We start from the raw sequence: 19,471 nt of genomic DNA, 5'->3' as shown, positions 1-19,471 counted from the left end.
TGCATCTTCAGATGAATGCGTTGTTCAAAATTATATATCCTACATCGCTTGACGTCGTTGACAACGAATTACCTGTCAAGTTTTCATACTCGTAACCGGCAACATGGCTTCGCTCCACCCCCTCACTGCGTTGACAGAAGACGAAATCGTGCAGGCATCGAGCCTGATACGTGCTATCCTTGGAGAAAAGACAAATCTTCGTTTCAAGGGCATCAGTTTGCACGAGCCCTCTAAAAGGGAAGTCTTGAAGTACCGCGAGCATAGCCAGCCACTGCCTCGCAAGGCATGGGTCAACTACTATGTCACTGGAACAGTAAGAAATCAACCATTAGTGATGTTCATGTCTGTTTCTCCAACTCACCAGAAAATAATATAAAAAGCCGTTGTTTTACGAGTCCATTGTGAACCTAAGCTCAAGCACAATTGAGAGCAACAAGCAAGTCCCAACGCATTTCCACGGTCCGTGCGATGACGAGGAAATCACCAGGGCTGAAGAAATAGTTCTGGCGGACCCGAGAGTGCAGGCTGAGATTGAGAAACTGGAGCTCCCCAAGGGGGCAACGGTTGTATGCGATCCGTGGATTTGGTGAGTCTTCTTAGGGTTACCCTACTGTATAGAAAAAAAGGCACCAACATGGACCTTCGGCAGGGGAGCGGATGGAGTGGATGATTCCATTAGACAGTATCAGGTTTGGCATTGATCCCTAAACTGAAGAATTTTTTCAAGCGATACTGATAGAGCAATGGAAAGTGCTATTTGTACATGCGAGACCCCAAAAACAGCAACCAACCAGACAGTAACCACTATGCATTCCCGCTGAGCGTCTGTCCAGTGCTCGACACGGTGACAATGAAAGTGACAAGGATCGAATATCTGCCCACTGGGGCCGGATGGGAGATCAAGCCACCACAGCCTGTTCGAGCCATTGAGCCAAACGAGTATATCCCCGAGTTGAATACATTGCGCAAGGACTTGAAGCCGCTCCGAGTCATCCAGCCTGAAGGCGCCTCATTCACAGTGTCAGGCGACGTTGTCCGATGGCAGAAATGGGAGTTTCGCCTCACGTTCAATTACCGTGAGGGCATGGTGCTGCATGAGGTTTCGTATGATAAGAGACCGCTGTTCTACCGTGTGTCTTTGAGTGATATGACGGTTCCATATGGTGAGTGCCATCTACCTAATACTACATACGAAGTGCTTTCTTAGAGTAAACAGCACTGATGACTTGGACTAGCCGACCCCCGTGCGCCTTTCCATAAGAAACAGGCCTTTGATCTTGGAGACACCGGCGCCGGACTTACAGCAAACGACTTACGTCTAGGCTGCGACTGTCTCGGCTCAATATACTACAAAGACGGGCTCATTGCCAACGAGGAAGGTCACCCCAAGTGGAAACGCAATGCAATTTGCATTCATGAACAAGACGCCGGTCTACTGTGGAAACATACCAACTACCGGACGAACCGTGCTGCTGTAGTCCGGAACAGAGAACTGTAAGTCTCCCACTACCCACCTTCTCTGCAAAGAAAAAAAGGGGGCTGGTTAGTTGACTATCACAGAGTCCTTCAATCTATCATCACGGTTTCAAACTACGAGTACATCCTCGCTTTCGTCCTCAACCAAGCAGGCGAACTCACCTACGAAGCACGCGCTACGGGGATTCTATCTACCCAGCCCATCGACGAAGGCGTATCCGTTCCCTGGGGCACAGTTGTGCACGACGGGGTATTGGCAGTCTATCACCAGCATATTCTTTCCCTCCGCATCGATCCTGAGCTAGACGGCGACGTTAACAACCGCCTCATCTATGAGGAAGCACACGCTATCCCATACGACCCCAAACTAAACCCTCATGGAAACGCATACACCACCAATAAGAGCGTCATTCAGATCTCTGGTGGATACGACCTGGATTCAAAGAAGAGCCGCGTGTTCATGATTGAGAACGCTCATAAACAGAATCCCGTCAATGGGAAGAACGTGGCTTATAAAATCCAGGTTCCGCCTTTCCAGCCTCTGTTGGCTTCGTCGGAGTCCTTCCACTATAAACGTGCTGAGTATGAATTCTTCTATGCATAGTCTAAGTTACAAGGGGGGAAAACTGACCAACGTCAAGTTTTGCCGACCATGCCATCTACGTCTCCAAGCATCCATCAGCCATCCTCCCAGCTACGAGTAGCAGTGTTGGCGATGGCCACGAACTCTTCGCCGGCGGACAATATACCAACCAAAACCGGCTGACGACCGGAGTCCGGAAATGGGCTGGTCGAAAGGACGACATCTCAGACACGGACATTGTGGTCTGGGTCCAGTTTGGTCTGCAGCATATTCCTCGAGTTGAGGATTTTCCAGTCATGTATTTCTCTCTCTTTGTCTGACGGGTAATATACCTAGGTATGAACGACAAACTGACTTGATCATACAGGCCGGCAGAAATCATTCGAGTTTCACTGAAACCGGTCAATTTCTTCACCAAGAACCCAGCGATTGACGTGCCGCCATCAACGTGAGTGCTTTCAGCGTAGGTGCCGATAGCTTGACGTGGTCGAGAAGCTAACATCCACACAGACAAGAATCCAACCAGTCGTGTTTGACTAAGTGCTCTCATAGAAATTGAGCATATTAACCCATAGCTTACAAGTATATCAATACTTGCTGTCACAGTCGTACTCGCTAAGCTAGGAGAAGATAAGTTTATTTCATTATACAGAGTTTCTTATATAATAATCCCATCTTAGGCTTTGAGGCCGCATCCAAGCTATAGGAATGTAACATATCACTGAGCAGATACCAATGCAGATAGATGTGCTAAGTCTAGCAATGACTATATATGTATACTCGGCTCCGTACATTTTCGTGTCGTTTGGCAAAAAGTTGGAAGTATGATTGTGCGTGATGAAGCACACGCTACCCGAGACCTTTGGAAGGTAGACATATATTGCAGGTGGTATTGAATGAAGTATATTGACTCAACTCACAAAATTCATGTCTTCTTTTTTTTTTCTCTTTCCCAATTGAGTTCATATTATGAGTTCAGTAAATGATTCTATGCTCTCGCTCAGCGGACCGAAGATTAACTGGCCAAAGATATACCCAATCATGTAGAACGTCGTGAGCAGGTAGCTTTGGATATTGCCCGTGACCCTGAAGACTTGCATGATGTAGGTGATGGCATTGCTGGTGATGGCAGACGAGATGGTGCTGTTTAGAGTCATGACAATTACGGTGAGTACAACATACAGGTTTTTGGCCTGGACACTGCATTAATGACGACAATAAAGCGGAAGCAAACTCTTCTGTCCTTACCACGCCCCAGTTGTACGGGTTTTGGGGATCGTCCTTGTCGAAATGCACCACGCCGAGTCTCGACTGTTTGGTCAACTCTCTGGCCCTGGAACAGACCGGCTGTGCGTGGTGTATCATGTCATCCTCTTCTTTCTCCAGGGCAAAAAGTGCGTCTGCGTCTTGAAAACTAACCAATGATGACCGAAGTAGGTGGCTTCATGTCAGCTGTTGCGTGTATCTTATTACTGTCTAACTAAAGACTATACCTTGTATGCCTTATATGCCATATAAGTTCGGTAGAAACTGGCCCATATTGTAGCGACTTTTCTCTCTCTCTCTCTCTCTTTCCTTTCTTTCTTTTTTCCCCCTTATTTGTTTCTTGTTTATTCTTCCATTTCGGAGTTTGACTGGTCATCTTACTGCACTAAAGCTAGGCAAGCAACAGCGAAACCCAAATCTGCACCAACTTTTGGCTATCTTAGATAACATGATACATAGGTTCTGTAGTAATCCGCTGGCAAGTGTTAGCGACCAATCTCACGTCTGAAAGAAGAAGAAAACAAAGATAGGGGAGAAAAAAGGAAAAAGGAAGAAAAAAAAAAAAAAAACACCCTTCCAGGACTATCAAAAGCAATACATCCCTATCCTGGACCCTAGGGAAGACCTCAAATTCCTTGCTTCGAAAGCAAAGCCCATACCCTGCAAATTCACCTTCACCATGGCGAATCGTGGCCACACACTTGATCCGAACATCTTTACCATTCGTGATTTGCAGGTCGCGGCTACTAACAAGTTGCCAAAGTCCATTCGCGGTACTATTCCTTTTTTCCCCCTTTTCTTTTTGTTATTGTTGTTGTTGTTGTTGCTGCTGCTGCTGCTGCTGCTGCTGCTGTCTTCTCTAGCTCCTGTAGCTAATCGCCATCAGAATACTACAATGGAGGATCAATGGACATGATCACGTACGCTTCCTGCAAAACTGCGACTTTGCATGGGCTGGCTGGTTCTTCCCAAGACTGCGTGACAATGAAGCTGCGTTCAATCGCTACAAGATCCGACCGCGGATTCTTGACAAAGTGTCCAACATTGATACCTCCACAAGCATTTTTGGAACCAAGGTTTTTCACGATCCCAGAGGGCGAGAAGTTCTGCATTTGCTAAGCTTCCCTTAGGTGGCATTTCCTCTTGGACTCTCCCCGGCAGCCATGCACTCCATGGCGCATCCAGATGCAGAGATAGGCACGTCTCGCGCTGCAGCAAAAGCCGGAATATGCATGGCGCTCTCCACCTATGCGACAGTCTCCATGGAGGACGTGATTGCTCAGGGAGATGCCAACCCGTACGCCTTCCAGATGAGTTTGTACAAGAACAAGGAAGCCACAGAGCAGTTGATTCGGCGAGCTGAAGGTAGCTTAATTGTTCTTCTTCTTCTTCTTCTTTCATTCCTCCCCCTTCTCTTTTTCTTTCTTGACTAATACTTGTTCTAGCGGCGGGCTACAAGGCTATCGTGCTTACGGTAGATGCACCAGTTCTTGGTAGACGCCTCAACGAGTACCGCAACGCCTTTGAACCACCCAAGGGTACAAAGTTTCCCAATCTGAGCTCCGACCCCTCGTTCAGTTTCGTAGATGCCAGCAAGGACGGGCTGATCAACGGTAAGCATCCCGATGCAAACGTAGGAAAGGTGCTAACGCAGCCGGAAATCTAGATAGCGACGTGGACTGGGAAGACGCGATATCATGGTTTAGGCAACGTACCAAACTCCAGCTCTGGCTCAAAGGAGGTAAGTGTTCAAGTTCCAGGGGAGAGAGAGACCATGTCTAATGCGTACGTCTTTTATCTCCGTCAAGTGTACACGGCGGAAGACACTGAGCTCGCCATTCGCCACGGCCTCGACGGGGGTCATTATTTCAAACCATGGCGGGAGGCAGCTTGATGGAGTGCCGGCGACCCTAGACGCACTGAGAGAATGTGCGCCTGTTGCTGCTGGTCATATCGGCATTGCCATTGACGGGGGCATTCGCCGCGGAACTGATATCTTCAAGGCACTTGCGCTCGGCGCGCAGCACTGCTTTGTCGGACGTATACCTATCTGGGGCCTGGCGGTCTGTCCTCTACACTCCCCCCCTTTCACTCGGCTTAAAGCCTAACCCTGCTAACCTTCCCTCCGCAGTACAATGGTGAAAATGGAGTATCTCTAGCAATCAACTTGCTACTAGAAGAGTTCCGGCTTGCAATGGCCTTGAGCGGGTGAGAAGTGTCCTTTGTTTTAATTCTCTGGATGGCTCTCGTGCTAAATCTTTTTTTTTTTTGTAGCTGTTCATCGATTGCAGATATAAAGAAAAGTCATCTCTCCGTTCTTGAGCACAACAACATTCTTAGCAAGCTATAGGCATTGCAAGCCTTTTTGGTATTGCTGCTAAAGGGTTTATGTTCGCATTAGTATCATTTAGAGCAATACATGTACTTATGGCCGTGCAGAGGCATTATTGCATTGAAATGTGGTGTAATAAACACAGCACCTGAGAATATTGAATATGGGCATAGCCATATACAAATCCATCATGGCTTGCCCTGCAGCATATCTTAGGAATGGTCACTTGACAAACATGCTCTTTTTCCTTTTCAGCAGTCATTTGTATAGTAGACGTGTTCAGCAGTTTTGATGGCAAAATGCACTTAGATCTAGGACGTCAATTGACAAGTTTAACCAAGGAGAGACTTCTCAAGAAGTTTAATGATATAATACCAAATTATGGAACCAATCATTGGCTTTCGTGAGAGACTATCTTTCTTTTTGGAAATAGAAACTAAGCTGTACATATCAGGATTCTACTCCACCGATTAAGTTTGACAAAGCAGTTAGACAAGCTGATGAACACGTCTAGTAATGTAATCAATTCTGAAACAGTTCAGGCTAACTCATTCTATGTAACCTACGGCGGAGGAGCGCCCGCAGGAAGAGTCACCAAGTCTTTGGCCTCCTTCGTCCGCCACTGCAGCGCCTGGCAAAACCCAAAGATGGTGTTCAACGTAGGGGTAGGTACACCCAACTTCTTCGCTTCCTGAATTGGCTCCCAGACCAAATTCATGTGCTCGATAAAGTTTCCCTAAACAACCGGCGGGGTTAACCAAGGGACCTTATGGGAAGAGACGTTCCCCCTACCTTCAGAGCATACTTGGCTTGCACCACACGTCAAATGGGTCGGCATTGACTGTTTTCTCGACGTGGTCTTCGGGCAATTCATGGCCTGCGGCCTTTGCGGTGTTCCAGACTTCCCACATGGCTGGGATGATGAGATCGTCAATTGGGGTCTTTGCAAGTCTCATGCGCGACGTATCCATGGGCGTGATCGTGGCGACTGGGTTGAAGCAAGCATTGTACACAAGGCTTCCTCCATCGCACAAACCCAACATCCTCCTCCAACTCGCAGTCAACTTTGCCCGAGTGCTTGTACATGTGGACAAACTCTTTGGCTGGCTGCGAGGGCCGCGTCGGCAGGGATATTGGGGTTGTGGAAAGGCTCGACAAGCAAGATGTCGTGGTCATCATGGATGATATTGCCGTGGCCCTTTTCGGCCGTCCCGATCAAAGACACGCCGGAGATAATGATGTTCGTGGGGAAGGCCTTGATCAATGGCTTTTCGATGTTGAGCCCATTCTGCACCAGCACAATCGCCGTGTGGCCCTCGGTCACGGCCGGGGCGATGATCTCTGGCACGGTGGGTTTGATGTCCGGGCAGTTCTTCGTGGCCACAACTACAAAGTCATGAGGCATGAGCCCTTCCTGAGCCACATCGGGGACTCTGTTGACAACTAATGGGAGGATAGACTTGGTTAGGGACTGGACTGGCTCTTTGTGGGCTTCCAGCACAGGACGTGCAAGCGTCAGCGATTGGGCTGCCGTCCCCGAAGCTTTGTATCAAGTTCCACCGCGACTTGTTTACATATCTTGTTTTGCTCGTGATAGCGATATGAAGTACGAGCAGCAGCAGCAGCAGCAGGGCATTCGCTATACGCACCCCGGCCTCCCAAAAGAGAACAGACCATGGAGAAAAAACAGCCATCCGATTCCGCGGACGACGTGAGTGTCGAGGTCGGAAGAGTGTTTGTCGAGGCAGACTATGCGAACGAGAGGCCTTCCGGCTCCTCAAAGCAGCTCCATCATACCTTTTCCGCCCGCCACATTCAGATGATAGGGCTGGCTGGGAGCATCGGCTCCGGTCTGTTCATTGGAATGGGAAAGGTTCTATTCCCCCCATCCGTTTCCTTCGCTTCTAATGCACCACTGACCGATTTCTTTCTTTTCAGGCTCTTCGCTACGGCAACTATCCCGGCATGTTCCTAGGATGGGGTCTTATCTGCACTCAGGCATGGATGAACATGCAAGTCATGTCTGAAGCCTGCGTTATCTTCCCTACGTCGGGAGCCTTCATCGACCATGCAGCTCGCTTCCTTGACCCAGCTCTGGCGTTTGCACTTGGTGAGTGGCTTGATACATATGCATTAGAGTCATGTCGTGAATACTAACATGCGCCTAGGCGCCTGTGAGTGGTTTGCCTGGCACACCACACTTGCTGCTGAGGGCTCTGTATTCCGGCTTATTCTCACATATTGGACCACAGAGTTGCCGACAGCGGCATGTATGACAATCTACCTAGCAGTGGTGTTTGGTATTCACTTTATGCCCAACAGATGGTTTGCCGAGTTTGAGTTTTTCACGGCTGTGTTGAAAATCTTGATTATGGTTGTCCTCATTATTACCTCCATTGTCATGCTGGCTGGTGGTGGCCCCTCGGGCACGACTCATCATGCCACAAACTACACAGAACTCTCGGCCTTTCCAATTGGGTTCAAGGTAAGTCTACATACAGCATGCTCTCAGTGTTATGGATTGTCTGATGTGGGTCTCTAGGGAGTTGCTGAGTGCTTCCTTTTGGCTTCATTTTCCTGCGGTGGTCAGGAGCTGCTTGGGATTACCAACGGTGAGGCGAAAATGCCCCGTTTGGAATGTGCCTCGAGCAGTCAACAACTTGGCTTTCCGGCTCTTTTTCTTCTTCGGATGCTCCATAATATTCGTATCGATTCTCGTACCTTACACTGATAAACCTCTCCTCGGCCCTTCGAACATCGCGGCTGCTCCGTACGTGATTGCTTTGAATGATGCAGGCATCATCTTCACCTGGTTTAGTTCTGTGGGCTCTACAGTCTATTTCCTCGCATATCTAGTCATCGCCGCGACCAACTGGGGGATGCGGGCTGCTTTCAAAGCACAAAATGACAATCCATTAACCCTGAAATACGCATACAAAAACAAATTTTATCCCTTGGGCAGCGTCTTCCTCTTTGCCAGTGGTATATTTGTTATTGCATCGGTCTTTTACCTTTCGCTATTTCCAATTGATGCGCCCACCAGCGCCAGCAATTTCTTCCAGACCTTCCTTTGCATTCCGCTGTTTCTTGTTCTTTGGATTGGCTACAAGGTTCATCTTTAAGACCAAATGGGTGGATCCAGCCAAAGCTGACCTTCAAAGTGGTCGGAGGCCACTGTCTGAAGAGGACATTGCGTTCTTGGATCATTACTACAGCCAGCCCATGTACAAGAGGATTTTCAGCTATGTGTCTGTATGAGTTCAGCAGAGAGACATCACTTTCGTCAACTCTCTACCTACACCTGGAGACGGTCACATTGTCAGTATTTAAACAAGCGGTTCGACAACAATGAAATTTTATCAAATCTACCGCTCGATGAGCCTTGTAGGAACATGTATTTCAGCAGAAACTTCGGGATTAGCAAGCTTCACGTAGCACAGAAATTCTTGGATTTTACGGCCAGAGCCACGGTTGTTTAAGAAGCTGTTACAGCTTCAATTCAGTGCTCTTCTCTGTGAGACACGTGTCGACACGCACGGATTCGAAGTTCCAACGGCGCTATTAAAGAGCTTCATGGTAGATTGACAGTAGAATAATGTTTTTTTTTTCTTTTTTTAATCCTCAAGCCAATGACGATATGTGCCTGCTTCTTCTCTTCTCGAAATTTCTCAGGGTTATACCGACTGGGTGGCGCTGTTGGCCTTCAGTCTATATACCGCGAAACCTAAATAAATGCCTACAACAAGAGCTTTCCACCAGACTTGAAAACCTCGTAGGAAAAGTCGGGCTGGAAATCTGTGTAAAGCGCCTCCTACAAATCAGGTCAGTTTCTACAATTGCTTTAGGCGTGGACGCTCCAGGACAACTCACAGGGTCGATGGCAGCCTTTTGGGTGTATTCCGCCTCCTCATCTCCGATAATCACTTTCTCTAAGCCGGTGCTCTCGACGAGGAGTTGTACTTGGCACGCACGCTCAAATAGGGTATAATAAGGCTGCCACCTCGTCCACAGTGCCTCCTACAGTGAGGATTCTAGTGGATAAGCCACAAAGAGAGAGTCAGTCATCAAGACTTTTGCGAGATTTTGATTATCCGTGGTTCTGTAAGATAACGGCTTTGGCGTCGGGGCCCACGGCCTCTGCAATGCGTTCTCCTTCTTCCTTCTCGAGGACCATGCCTCCAAAGTTGCGGTACACGACATGCTTCTTCCAAAAAGAGCAGGCGTCTTGGTTTATGATATCATTCGGCTTTCCACAGGTCGACCAGGCCTTGCCATAGACTGAGTGCGTGTGGCATGCAGCGTGGACATCTGGTCTGGCCTTGTGAATGGCGGAGTGAATCATAAAGCCAGCGACGTTGACAGCAGCCCGATTGCCTCCGATCACGTTACCCAACTCGTCGACGTGAACCATGTCACTGGCCTTAAGCATGCCAAAATGGTAGCCTAAAGGATTGATCCAGAAGGTATTAGGGTCGATGGGATCTCTGACACTGACTGATGTGTCCACTGGTAGCCTCCGTGTAGCCCTTGCGGGCAAAGACACGGAATGCTCCAGCCATATGCTCCAACTGCCATTGACGTTTCTGCAGGGGGTTCTCAAAAGTCGGGATTTGCGCAAACTTGAGGCCCTCGGCCGCGATTACGCTCTCTGTGTTATTACGCTTCTCGTTCTCCTTGAGCACAGAGGCTGGGGTTTCTGTCTGCGTTGAAGACATGATGTCGACCCGGATAACTGCCATGTGCGAGATTGAACGAACCTGTAGGAAGGGTGGGATATATCTTTGAGAGCTCTAACAATAGGGAAAGGCAAAAAGTTATAGACTTCCGGCGTTCACTCGTCGCCATATTCCCAACGTTAGGGTTATGTGTAGGCGTTTCTGGATCCCGCGGAGTAAGCAAGCAATAGCGATCCAATGACATTTAGCCTAAGGAAGCACGCACTATGTATGCATGTCTTATCTCGCACTACAGTACCACGTTGCTCCTTTGCATTTGTCTCGTTTTCACCAGCCTCTTTCAGAGCAAACCTCTCGACTGGCTGTATTCTTTGGCCTGGATTCATATGTGCAGCTGAGGCGATTGATGTAGAGATACAGTCGCGCTATTTGCAATGGTTCAGGTCAACACGATTCTATGGCTTGGGGCCATACGACAAGGCATGTGAAGTAGTGCTTCAGGTCTGGGAAAGGCAAAAATTAGACGACGATCAACCAGGGTGCGATTGGTTAACTATTGTGGAGTCAAACGATATTAGGCTGATGTTGACATGAGAGATTGTTTTTGACATTATATATAATTAGAGCTAGGGTTAGGGCATGGAATTCGCTCGGGGTGTTAAAATCCTGCGGAGTGTAGTGAAAGTGAATAGCTGTACTCGCTCAGTACGCCATGGCATGGAAGGGCACAGCTGTCGACTACCTTGGCCGTTAAACCTATGCTCCACATGTAAAGATATCGCCTTGATATACCTGAATTAGGCATTGATGTTTTTTTCTTGACAAGGTGGGATTTGGCAGCACGACTTCTATCAAGCTCCTTCTTTGTGTATTTGTATTTTATCTCTTCCACTTCATTCAAGATTCATCCAAGCTACAACATGAACAAATAAAGAGGGAGGGGAGGGAAAAAAAAATAGAGAAGGAAAGAAAAGAAAAGAAAAGAAAAAAAGAATGGCCGCAGCTCCCCCTTTGCAACTTCAAACCATCGATCCCGCAGGTATGCTGGATTCGAAGCCGTTGTTTTCCCATGTAACCACTGCCAGTGGTGACATGAAGCTCGTTTTCGTCGCCGGACAAGTCGGCATGGACGAGCATGGTAACGTCGCTGACACATACGAGGGCCAGGTCGCGCAGACTGTGAAGAACATTGGTAGATGTCTCGCGGCAGCCGGAGCCAGAGTGACAGATATTGTCAAGATCAACTACTATATCGTCAACTACGACCCGAACAACAGGCCACACGTCCCAATCGTCTTGAATTTCTTCAATGGCCACCGGGCATCCACCATGCTGGTGCCAGTGGTGTGTCTCGCCAAGCCTGAATTACTCTTTGAAATGGACGCACCGCGGTGATTCCTCGAGGGCGAGTAGACGGGCGAGTCCCACGTCCATTGCCGGCCGTCATGGACACCACCGTAGATGTCGTTGTGGTTGGTGGCGGTCTCAGTGGACTTCAAGCCGGTTATGACTGCCAGAATGCTGGCTTGTCAACTCTTGTCCTGGAGGCTCGTGATCGAGTAGGAGGCAAAACCTGGAGTCTGCCTGGTGCTAAGGGCAAAGGAATGATCGAGCTTGGTGCGGCATGGATCAACGACACCATCCAGTCACATATTTACGCTGTGGCAAGAAAGCTGAAGTTGGATCTGATCCAGCAACTCACCGCGGGCGACTGCGTCGTGCATGATCTGGATGGGTCCATTTCCAAGTTTGTCTACGGCGAAGTTCCAGGAGTAAGTGATGTTCATTGATGCTTTTAAACGCCACGTTCTAACCTTTTTCTTTGTAGCACGAGGCATCGGAGGCAGAAAACATGGTGCAAGTGAGATCGCTGCTTGAGAAGCTTTGCCACCAAGTTGACCTCCACAATCCCCAGAATGCCGACTGGGATTCTGTTACCCTGGAGGATTTTGTTCGGCAGAACGGCGGTGGTGCCACTGCGCTAGCGACCGCAAGATTATGGACTCGAGGTCTGCTCGGTGTCGAGCCACGAGAAATGAGCGCTCTATACTTTCTAGACTATATTAAGAGTGGAGGAGGCTTGATGCTCACCAGATCTGATATGAAGCATGGCGGACAGTTCCTGCGCGTGCGACAAGGTAAGTGACACCACACACACACACACACACATATATATATATATATACGTATATATATCGACTTCCATCTAACGCGAGGACATCTCAATTCAGGCACTCAGTCCTTTTCAAAAGGGCTTGCGGCCCTAATGAAGCCGGGCACTGTTCAGCTTGAAAGCCCCGTCCGCAAAGATTGAGCAGGACTCACACCTTAACCAAGCCACTGTGACTACGAAGGACGGCCGTCGCATCCGCTGTAAACGTGTCATTGTCTCTGTTCCTACTCCTTTATATAAGGAGATCGCCTTCTCTCCTCCCTTGCCCGCGGACAAGCTCAAGCTAGCGTCCAGCACGACTCTGGGCTGGGTGGCCAAGTCTGTCGTCTGTTATGACACTCCTTGGTGGAGAACAGCCGGTTATTCTGGCTTGGTTCAGTCATTCGAGGGTCCTGTGACCATTGTTCGAGACACAAGCTCTGATATGGACGGGCATTTCTCGCTGACCTGTTTCAGCCAGGGCGATACTGGTCGGGCCTGGGGTCAGCTACCGGCCCAGGAACGCCGTGACCAGGTCATTGCACATATTGGCCGTGCCTTTGCTGACCCAAGTGCTGCTGCCGCACATATTGGAATGTTTGAGCAGCGATGGGCCCCTGAAAAACGGAGCCAGGGCTGCCCTTGCCCCGTGATGGGTCCGGCCCTGCTAGGTGATCTAGGACATGCTTTGCGGGCTCCATTCGACAAGATTCATTTCGTTGGAACCGAGACTGCTTATGAATGGAAAGGTTATATGGAGGGTGCTGTGCGGTCTGGGAAGAGGGGCGTCGAGGAGGTTATCAAAGCTCCTAGTAGTTAGATAGATCAGAATGAAACACTGTTAATCATGGAGCTGTTCCCTAACAAACACTTTCCAAATACCACTTACGTGCGTATTGGATTTCTGGTGTCCATGCGTGTATGTATACCTACAAAAGAAACAAGGCTCATGCACAAAAAAAACGCAAACATTATTGGGTCTATAACAACCTCATGGAGGCCAAACTAATAATATATGAATTAGAGAGATTATGATTTTTTTTTTAAAAAAATTCCCATCTTAGGTTTCGGAGATACATCCCAAGGTATAGGAATGCAACATATCGGATAGGTGTACCAAATCTAGCAATGTCTATGTACACTAATACTCCGCACATCTTATTTCAAAAAAAGAAAGAAAGAAAAAAAGAAAGGAGAAGATGAAGAGAAAACAGAGGGGGAATCACTTATACTTTTGAAAAAATTCCTCGTGAAACTTCGTAATCCGATTCACCCACTCAGTGCCCGGCGCCAAAAACGTCGTGCGGAAATGCAGCGTGCCCTCCTTTTGACCAAATCCAGAGCCTGGCACGACACATATGCCCGTAGCATCTAGCAGTGCGAGACAGTAGAATTCGTCTGGCTTTTTGCCGGCGCTTTCGGCAGCTAAGAGGGCCTTGGGCGGAAGGGTGATGGTCGGGAAGAGGTACATGGCTCCCTGATAAATTGATTAGAAAATAAGAAACCGAGAGTGACGGAAAAAAAAAAGGGGGGTAAACAAACCTGTGGTTCTTGGCATTCAACTCCCTCCATCTTCTGGAAGGCCTCGTACAATGCTGTCGCGCGTTGTTGTAGTCCATCTTTGATGCCGTTGTACTCCTTGGTATATAGCTCGTAGCTGGGCTCGCCTTCCTTAGGGGGATTCACCATCAATTCCACCAGACATTGTCCAATGACAGAGGGACAGAGCATGATGCTAATGAACTTGTAAATCTGAGCCTGAACCTCCGGGTCAAAGTTGACCAGCTCGAAATAACCCCCACGATGACCGCACTCGCCCACCATTCCCTTGGACACACTATGCAACGAGGCCAGCTCGACGTTGTCGTATTTGCCTGGGAATTTCTGCTGCAGTTGGCCCAGTCTCTTCTTGAAGGATGTGAATTCGCCAATGAACACATTCGTCTGGTACACTTCGTCTGCGATGACGACCAGGTTCTCCTCGACGGCGAGGTCGAGAACATCCTTGATATCGTCGGGGCTCAGACTTGCGCCAGTAGGGTTTCCAGGGTTGATAACCACAATGGCGCGGACGTCAATGCCATCGCGTTTCGCAGCGGAGACTGAATCCCGGATGGCTTTCACATCCGTACCCCATGCCTTGCCTTCTTCCAAATAGTATGGCACGCAGTGAGCATTCAAAAGAGCCAACGTAGCGGTGTACAAAGGATACTGCGGAATCGGGACCAGAACACCGCTCGACTTGTTCGCGCAGATCACATTCAGCAGAGTGTTCACGCCGGAGGAAGCGCCACCAGTCAGAAACAGGTTCTTGGGGTCCGTCGCGAACCCGTCACGCTGCTCGATGAACTTGGCGACACTCTCTCGGATCGCGGGCACTCCCTGACTATGACTGTAGGCACCGACAGTCTGCACGCCCTTGAGCAGCGTCCTCGCTCGGTCGATGACGTCCTGCTTGTATCCAAAGGCGGCTTTCAGGGCGTCCTCCTGCTCCAGCAGTGCGGGGTACTCGAGCAGACTGAGTACCTGGCGGAAAAAGGTAATGGGCTTCTGGTCGAGCTGCTGGGGGTTGCCGATGTTGGCGAAGATGACCTTGTCGAACGGCAGGGACTTGTCGCCCTTTTCCAGGCGTTCGCGGAACTCATCGGCCTTGGAGGCTAGTTCTCCACGCACGGCGTACTGGGCATCTCGGACCTCGGGGCGGATGTTGTCGATTGTGAGACGTTGGGTGGCCATTCTGCGGATGGTGGTCGAGGAGTATTGTCTGCCTATATGCAACGCGTGAATTGTCAAGGCTCGGTTTTATGATAATAGAATATAACATGCAGTTGTTTATACATATAGACGAGACAAAACGAAGAGGGACCACATCGTGCCACCATCCCCGCCGCCGCGCACAACCGCAACGAGGATTTCTCGGACGAGTAGTGCGCCGTCTTCACGCCTGACGCTGGCCTAAGGTGTGGGGTTAGGGAGCAACGAGTGGACCGGACAACGCAGAGAAATAAGCAGGAAAATAAGCAGAAAAGAAAGCTAAAACGACGCTTCGTTCGTACCCGCAGAGTAGTAGTATAAAGATCGAGAGGCAGCGCGCGTCTGCAGAAATTGGCCGGCACATCGTGAAGGGGAGCCGGCCAGGAGCCGGAGGGCAGAGGCAGGCATGGTGTTTGTTGTCTGCGGTCTTCTCTGCTCTTCTGATTTCGCAGCCTGCCGTCCTCTTCTCTTGTTGCGCGAGGTGTATGAGAACTGAGATGGCTGCTCAAGAGAGAAAGAAAAAAAAAAAAAAAAAAAAAAGACCAATCTCTCTCATTCATTCGGTCACCGCAAAGTCACTCTCAGGAACCGCGCTGATTGGTTGCCGATAGCCGTTCCGCGGAGGCTCGCGCTCTCCGATTGGCTGCCGCACGGGTGGCTACAGTTCTACCAGTCTCTATATAATCGGAGAAATAGAGTCAAGCATAGGCGCTTGAAGAGGTTTCTATCGAGGGATCATATTGCAACTAACTACAATGACACCAGGCTATGCACACTAGCTCCGCTCGCTTCCTCGTAGTCTCACGGCCTGTCCATACTTCTGCAGCTTGGTAATCAACGCGTCGCCCTGTTTCACCAGGTCGGCGTACTGCTTGTTCTTATCGTCTGGCCGGTTGGTCTCGATGACTCCGTTCACGCTGTCCATCGTGCAGGATATCCGCTCTGCGGCGATAAACTTGGCAAGATCCCTAGAACGACGAGAAAATGGTGGGTTAGAACGAAAGCTTGTGCACACAGAGCAGACAGAGATTCATACTTGTCTAGGAAATCCACCGAGACGCCAAAGGCGCTTGCCATGCTCTCCAGGCCCACAACCCGGTAGCTCTGCAGCAGCTGTTGGTATCCCCGTAGCCGCATCTCACGCACAAACCAGGCACGGTGCTCGAACAGATAGCGATCCTGGCTGAGAAAGCTGTCCTCCACCGAGGCCAGCGCAATAAAGAACAACCGGTAGTTGCCGCTGTACAAACTGCTCACAAGATTGGCAAGCCCCGAGAAATCAATGGGCCGCTCCGATTCTGCCTGGGCGCCAGACCCAGCCCCCAAAGTGGTCAGGTTGACAGCTGTGGAGGCTGTCGCAGGTGTGGTGCTAGAGACGTCACTCATTTCCTCGTCCCCAGCACCAGGCCCCGAAGAGATAGCGCCGGTCAGCGCTGATACCCTTTCTTCCCCCTCTCCGAGTATGGCCTTGATTTCTGGAGCATCGACCACCTTGGCCTTGAAGTCGACCCGCTTGAGGGACAGGGAGCCCGCGAGAACGGCGTAGATGACGAGGGAGGAATAGCTGCATAGCTCGTAGCTCGTAAAAGTGGATAAACTATCGAGGAGGAGGGGCGCTGCTAGGTTGTAGGAACGAATGGTGAGGAGATGGAGACCTTTGTAGGCCTTGAGCCGATTTCTGCGGTCCCAGTCGCCGCCGCTCTCGACAAGTGCATTTGCACGTTCTATTGTATTCTTCACAAACACCTTATCGCCAAAGAACAACCCAACGCGAATCATGGCCAAGACCAAGTCGATTTTTGTGCCCAAGATGCTCGTCTTTTCCAACACGGCTTCGTAGGTTTGAATAGCTTTGTCCTTTTGATTGGATCAGCACAAGTCTGGATGTGAGGGGGAAAAAAAAAAGAAAAAGAAAGTTATACCTTGTCGCCCACTCGAGCCCAGAACTCTGCACGTTTGCCTTGAGCCGCGAGCACCTCGGTGTCGCCGGCAGCTTCAGCGGCCTCCTCCTCCTCCCTCTGATACGACTCGAGCTCCTTTCCATTATCCTCTTTTAAAGTGTCATATAGCTTCTCGTCCCAGGTGAAGTTGATCTTTTGCGATAAATTCCGCGCCGGAAGCAGGTTGGATGTGATGACGGGTCGGGTGGCGCCATTTGTGGATGGCTGTTGCGGAACACCTTCGCCTGAGTTGTTCAAGATACCTTCGGTAGGGTGAGCGAGATGGCGGTAGAGAGGGGCCATCTTATGCTCGGAGATGGCATTCTGCAGTCTCTTGAACGAGGTTTGTCGCACGGTATCGGCACATGATTGATTCGAGAGGTTGAAGATGTCCTGGGCGAGCGACAGGTCGGGATACTTGGCGAATTGCGGATCGGCCATGACGGGCAGACAAGGCGTGGCTAGCTGGTGGGCTCCCGGGCAGAGGCGAATGGAGATGGGAGCAAAAGGCGGTTGGATGCGGTTGTTGTTGTGGACTGTTGAGTCTCGACGTGTGGTGGTGGTGATGATGGGCAGAGCTCAGGCTGGAGCTTAGCTTCTGCGGGAAGTTGTTTTTCCATTCCGGCTTGCTCTTCTGCTTCACCTTTCCACGCAACGAATCATGACATGCATTCATCCATTAATGATACATTCATTATTCGACGATATTCTCAGGTCAAGTCACAATGGAATCGGAGCGAGCGTGGTCCCATAATGTACCACTACGATCATGCAATTTCTCGCCTCGTGCTCATGCTCACACGACGGTCAGCATCGCTACACGCTCCGAAGGCTTGATGCATGCACTCGCATGCAACGAGCTATGTACAGGTAGCTAGCTGCTTGAACTATACTATAGTGATACTAAAACTCATGGTCCCTGGAAAGGACTCGCAGCCACTGCAAGCGCGAAACACGTGCACACGACCTCTTCGGCGTTCCACTTCGAATATTATTTCCAATACGTACTTACTTGCATACCATCATAAGACTCAGGCAGGGACTGTAGTTCCATACACACGTGGCTGCAGCCGACTCCTGGACTGGAATGCACAGTAGCAATGCTGTTGCAGAGTCTATATACTAATATAGACGCACGCTGACGACGTAGCATGTGAGAAATTAAGAGATCCACCGCCTGGAAATCTGTCGATGTTTGCAAAGCTCCTGCTTCACTGTCTCGTGCACGCAGAAGCAGCGGTGATTGGCCTGGCCAGAGCAGAAACACATGGAAGGAAGAAAAAGAAAAGGAAAAAAAAAAAAAAAAAAAAAAAAAAAAAAAAAAGGCCTGCGTCGGTCTGGGGATTCCGTGTTTGCGGGCCGAGCCCTAAAAAGCTTAGCTCAGAATCGTCGCCTCTACGTACATACATACATACATTGTATGGCATACATAAACAAAACAGGTTAATAATGCTAACTAAATCAACTACGACTCATGGTATCTCCGTACTATGGCAGCGATAGCATGATCTGTGTCTGCATCAGCACCTTAACAGCAGAGGCTTGTCAGGCGAGTCAGGAGTGGAGCAGCCTTCGTATATCTTCTCTGCAGTTCCTTATCCTGTAACTATATTATATAACTGCTAACTACTAGTTGGTTATAGTTAGTTCACTAACACTACCTGAATATCTCCAGCCAACCAGTGGGGACGAAAATTTTCATGCATTTCTATACTCTTCTAAGGTTTGCATGCAAGTGTCGGCGTGCCCGCCGCGGGTCTTGGGGCCGACTCTGCCGGCGCTGAGTGGCCGCCAGCCAGCGCTAGGCCAGCCGTGTTGCAATTCTTTGATATTTTTTTTTTTTTTTGCCTTTGCCTTTGATAACAGCAATGGACCCTTCGTAGCTCATACCAATTTCCATGTGCGCGGTAGTATGTAGGCGCCGACTCTGTATGGCTGATTGCTCTGTTATAGCCTGCCTCTCAAGATAAGCTGGATTTTATATAAGAAGCTCCCCTCCCCGCCCCCCCCAAACCAACTCTGGCTTTCTTTTCTAACAACAACAACAACAACAACAACTCCGCCCTCTTTGCGCCTCTACAGTCATGTCGGACGCAATCGCCAGCCCCGCTGCGGCTGCCCAGGCCGACTATGAAAAGCATCCCGAGGCTCTGCAGGCGCCGGACGTCGATGATATCCCCATTGACGCCCTCCCCAAGTCCCGCTGGGAGCGTTCCTGGCCGGTGATTGCCTGCGGTGCTGGTCTCTTCTCCGACGGTTACTTGAACGGAGTACGCTTTCTCCTTCCCCCCC

General features: G+C 49.7%; 10 protein-coding genes across 10 annotated transcripts in view, besides 1 other annotated feature; 6 read left to right on the top strand and 4 right to left on the bottom strand.

Annotated features, from left to right (window-relative positions):
- Positions 1–103: 103 nt before the first annotated feature.
- On the top strand, positions 104–2,678 carry UA08_08453 (hypothetical protein; the record flags this gene model as incomplete). The annotated part of the gene is made up of 8 exons (XM_020263566.1): positions 104–313; positions 381–586; positions 784–1,163; positions 1,236–1,494; positions 1,561–2,058; positions 2,118–2,357; positions 2,427–2,507; positions 2,666–2,678. 8 exons carry the CDS (start codon positions 104–106, stop codon positions 2,676–2,678), a joined length of 1,887 nt encoding a protein of 628 aa, XP_020116280.1.
- Positions 2,679–4,004: 1,326 nt separating this feature from the next.
- On the top strand, positions 4,005–5,537 carry UA08_08452 (hypothetical protein; the record flags this gene model as incomplete). Its single annotated transcript, XM_020263564.1, has 7 exons — positions 4,005–4,087; positions 4,212–4,401; positions 4,456–4,690; positions 4,771–4,938; positions 4,996–5,066; positions 5,134–5,388; positions 5,457–5,537. 7 exons carry the CDS (start codon positions 4,005–4,007, stop codon positions 5,535–5,537), a joined length of 1,083 nt encoding a protein of 360 aa, XP_020116406.1.
- Positions 4,129–4,199: a repeat region (Identified by RepeatMasker using a combination of RepBase library and repeat library created with RepeatScout).
- Positions 5,538–6,219: 682 nt separating the features above from the next.
- Positions 6,220–7,062, bottom strand: UA08_08451 (hypothetical protein; the record flags this gene model as incomplete). The annotated part of the gene is made up of 3 exons (XM_020263563.1): positions 6,220–6,393; positions 6,479–6,721; positions 6,754–7,062. 3 exons carry the CDS (start codon positions 7,060–7,062, stop codon positions 6,220–6,222), a joined length of 726 nt encoding a protein of 241 aa, XP_020116281.1.
- A 270-nt stretch (positions 7,063–7,332) lies between these two features.
- On the top strand, positions 7,333–8,779 carry UA08_08450 (hypothetical protein; the record flags this gene model as incomplete). Its single annotated transcript, XM_020263562.1, has 4 exons — positions 7,333–7,530; positions 7,596–7,767; positions 7,826–8,135; positions 8,200–8,779. 4 exons carry the CDS (start codon positions 7,333–7,335, stop codon positions 8,777–8,779), a joined length of 1,260 nt encoding a protein of 419 aa, XP_020116407.1.
- Positions 8,780–9,393: 614 nt separating this feature from the next.
- Positions 9,394–10,372, bottom strand: UA08_08449 (hypothetical protein; the record flags this gene model as incomplete). The annotated part of the gene is made up of 4 exons (XM_020263561.1): positions 9,394–9,468; positions 9,528–9,674; positions 9,790–10,100; positions 10,153–10,372. The coding sequence occupies 4 exons, from the start codon at positions 10,370–10,372 to the stop codon at positions 9,394–9,396; spliced, it is 753 nt and encodes a 250-aa protein (XP_020116282.1).
- A 954-nt stretch (positions 10,373–11,326) lies between these two features.
- Positions 11,327–11,728, top strand: UA08_08448 (hypothetical protein; the record flags this gene model as incomplete). Its single annotated transcript, XM_020263560.1, has 1 exon — positions 11,327–11,728. One exon carries the CDS (start codon positions 11,327–11,329, stop codon positions 11,726–11,728), a length of 402 nt encoding a protein of 133 aa, XP_020116313.1.
- Positions 11,729–11,778: 50 nt separating this feature from the next.
- Positions 11,779–13,305, top strand: UA08_08447 (hypothetical protein; the record flags this gene model as incomplete). Its single annotated transcript, XM_020263559.1, has 3 exons — positions 11,779–12,105; positions 12,162–12,471; positions 12,629–13,305. The coding sequence occupies 3 exons, from the start codon at positions 11,779–11,781 to the stop codon at positions 13,303–13,305; spliced, it is 1,314 nt and encodes a 437-aa protein (XP_020116314.1).
- A 402-nt stretch (positions 13,306–13,707) lies between these two features.
- Positions 13,708–15,221, bottom strand: UA08_08446 (putative alanine aminotransferase, mitochondrial; the record flags this gene model as incomplete). The annotated part of the gene is made up of 2 exons (XM_020263558.1): positions 13,708–13,962; positions 14,028–15,221. 2 exons carry the CDS (start codon positions 15,219–15,221, stop codon positions 13,708–13,710), a joined length of 1,449 nt encoding a protein of 482 aa, XP_020116307.1.
- Positions 15,222–16,014: 793 nt separating this feature from the next.
- UA08_08445 (hypothetical protein) lies at positions 16,015–17,620 on the bottom strand (the record flags this gene model as incomplete). Its single annotated transcript, XM_020263557.1, has 3 exons — positions 16,015–16,207; positions 16,255–17,096; positions 17,162–17,620. 3 exons carry the CDS (start codon positions 17,618–17,620, stop codon positions 16,015–16,017), a joined length of 1,494 nt encoding a protein of 497 aa, XP_020116308.1.
- Positions 17,621–19,263: 1,643 nt separating this feature from the next.
- UA08_08444 (hypothetical protein) overlaps positions 19,264–19,471 on the top strand; it is a gene marked incomplete at both ends in the record, with an annotated part of 1,929 nt that continues 1,721 nt past the window's right edge. The window contains one exon of the mRNA XM_020263556.1: positions 19,264–19,449. Coding sequence (XP_020116305.1) covers positions 19,264–19,449 — 186 coding nt within the window. The remainder of the gene's footprint in view (positions 19,450–19,471) is intronic.

Source organism: Talaromyces atroroseus (genome assembly GCF_001907595.1).
Source record: "Talaromyces atroroseus strain IBT 11181 chromosome Unknown scaffold_14, whole genome shotgun sequence".
Classification (NCBI taxonomy): domain Eukaryota; kingdom Fungi; phylum Ascomycota; class Eurotiomycetes; order Eurotiales; family Trichocomaceae; genus Talaromyces; species Talaromyces atroroseus.
This window is presented reverse-complemented; position numbering and strand designations above follow the sequence as displayed.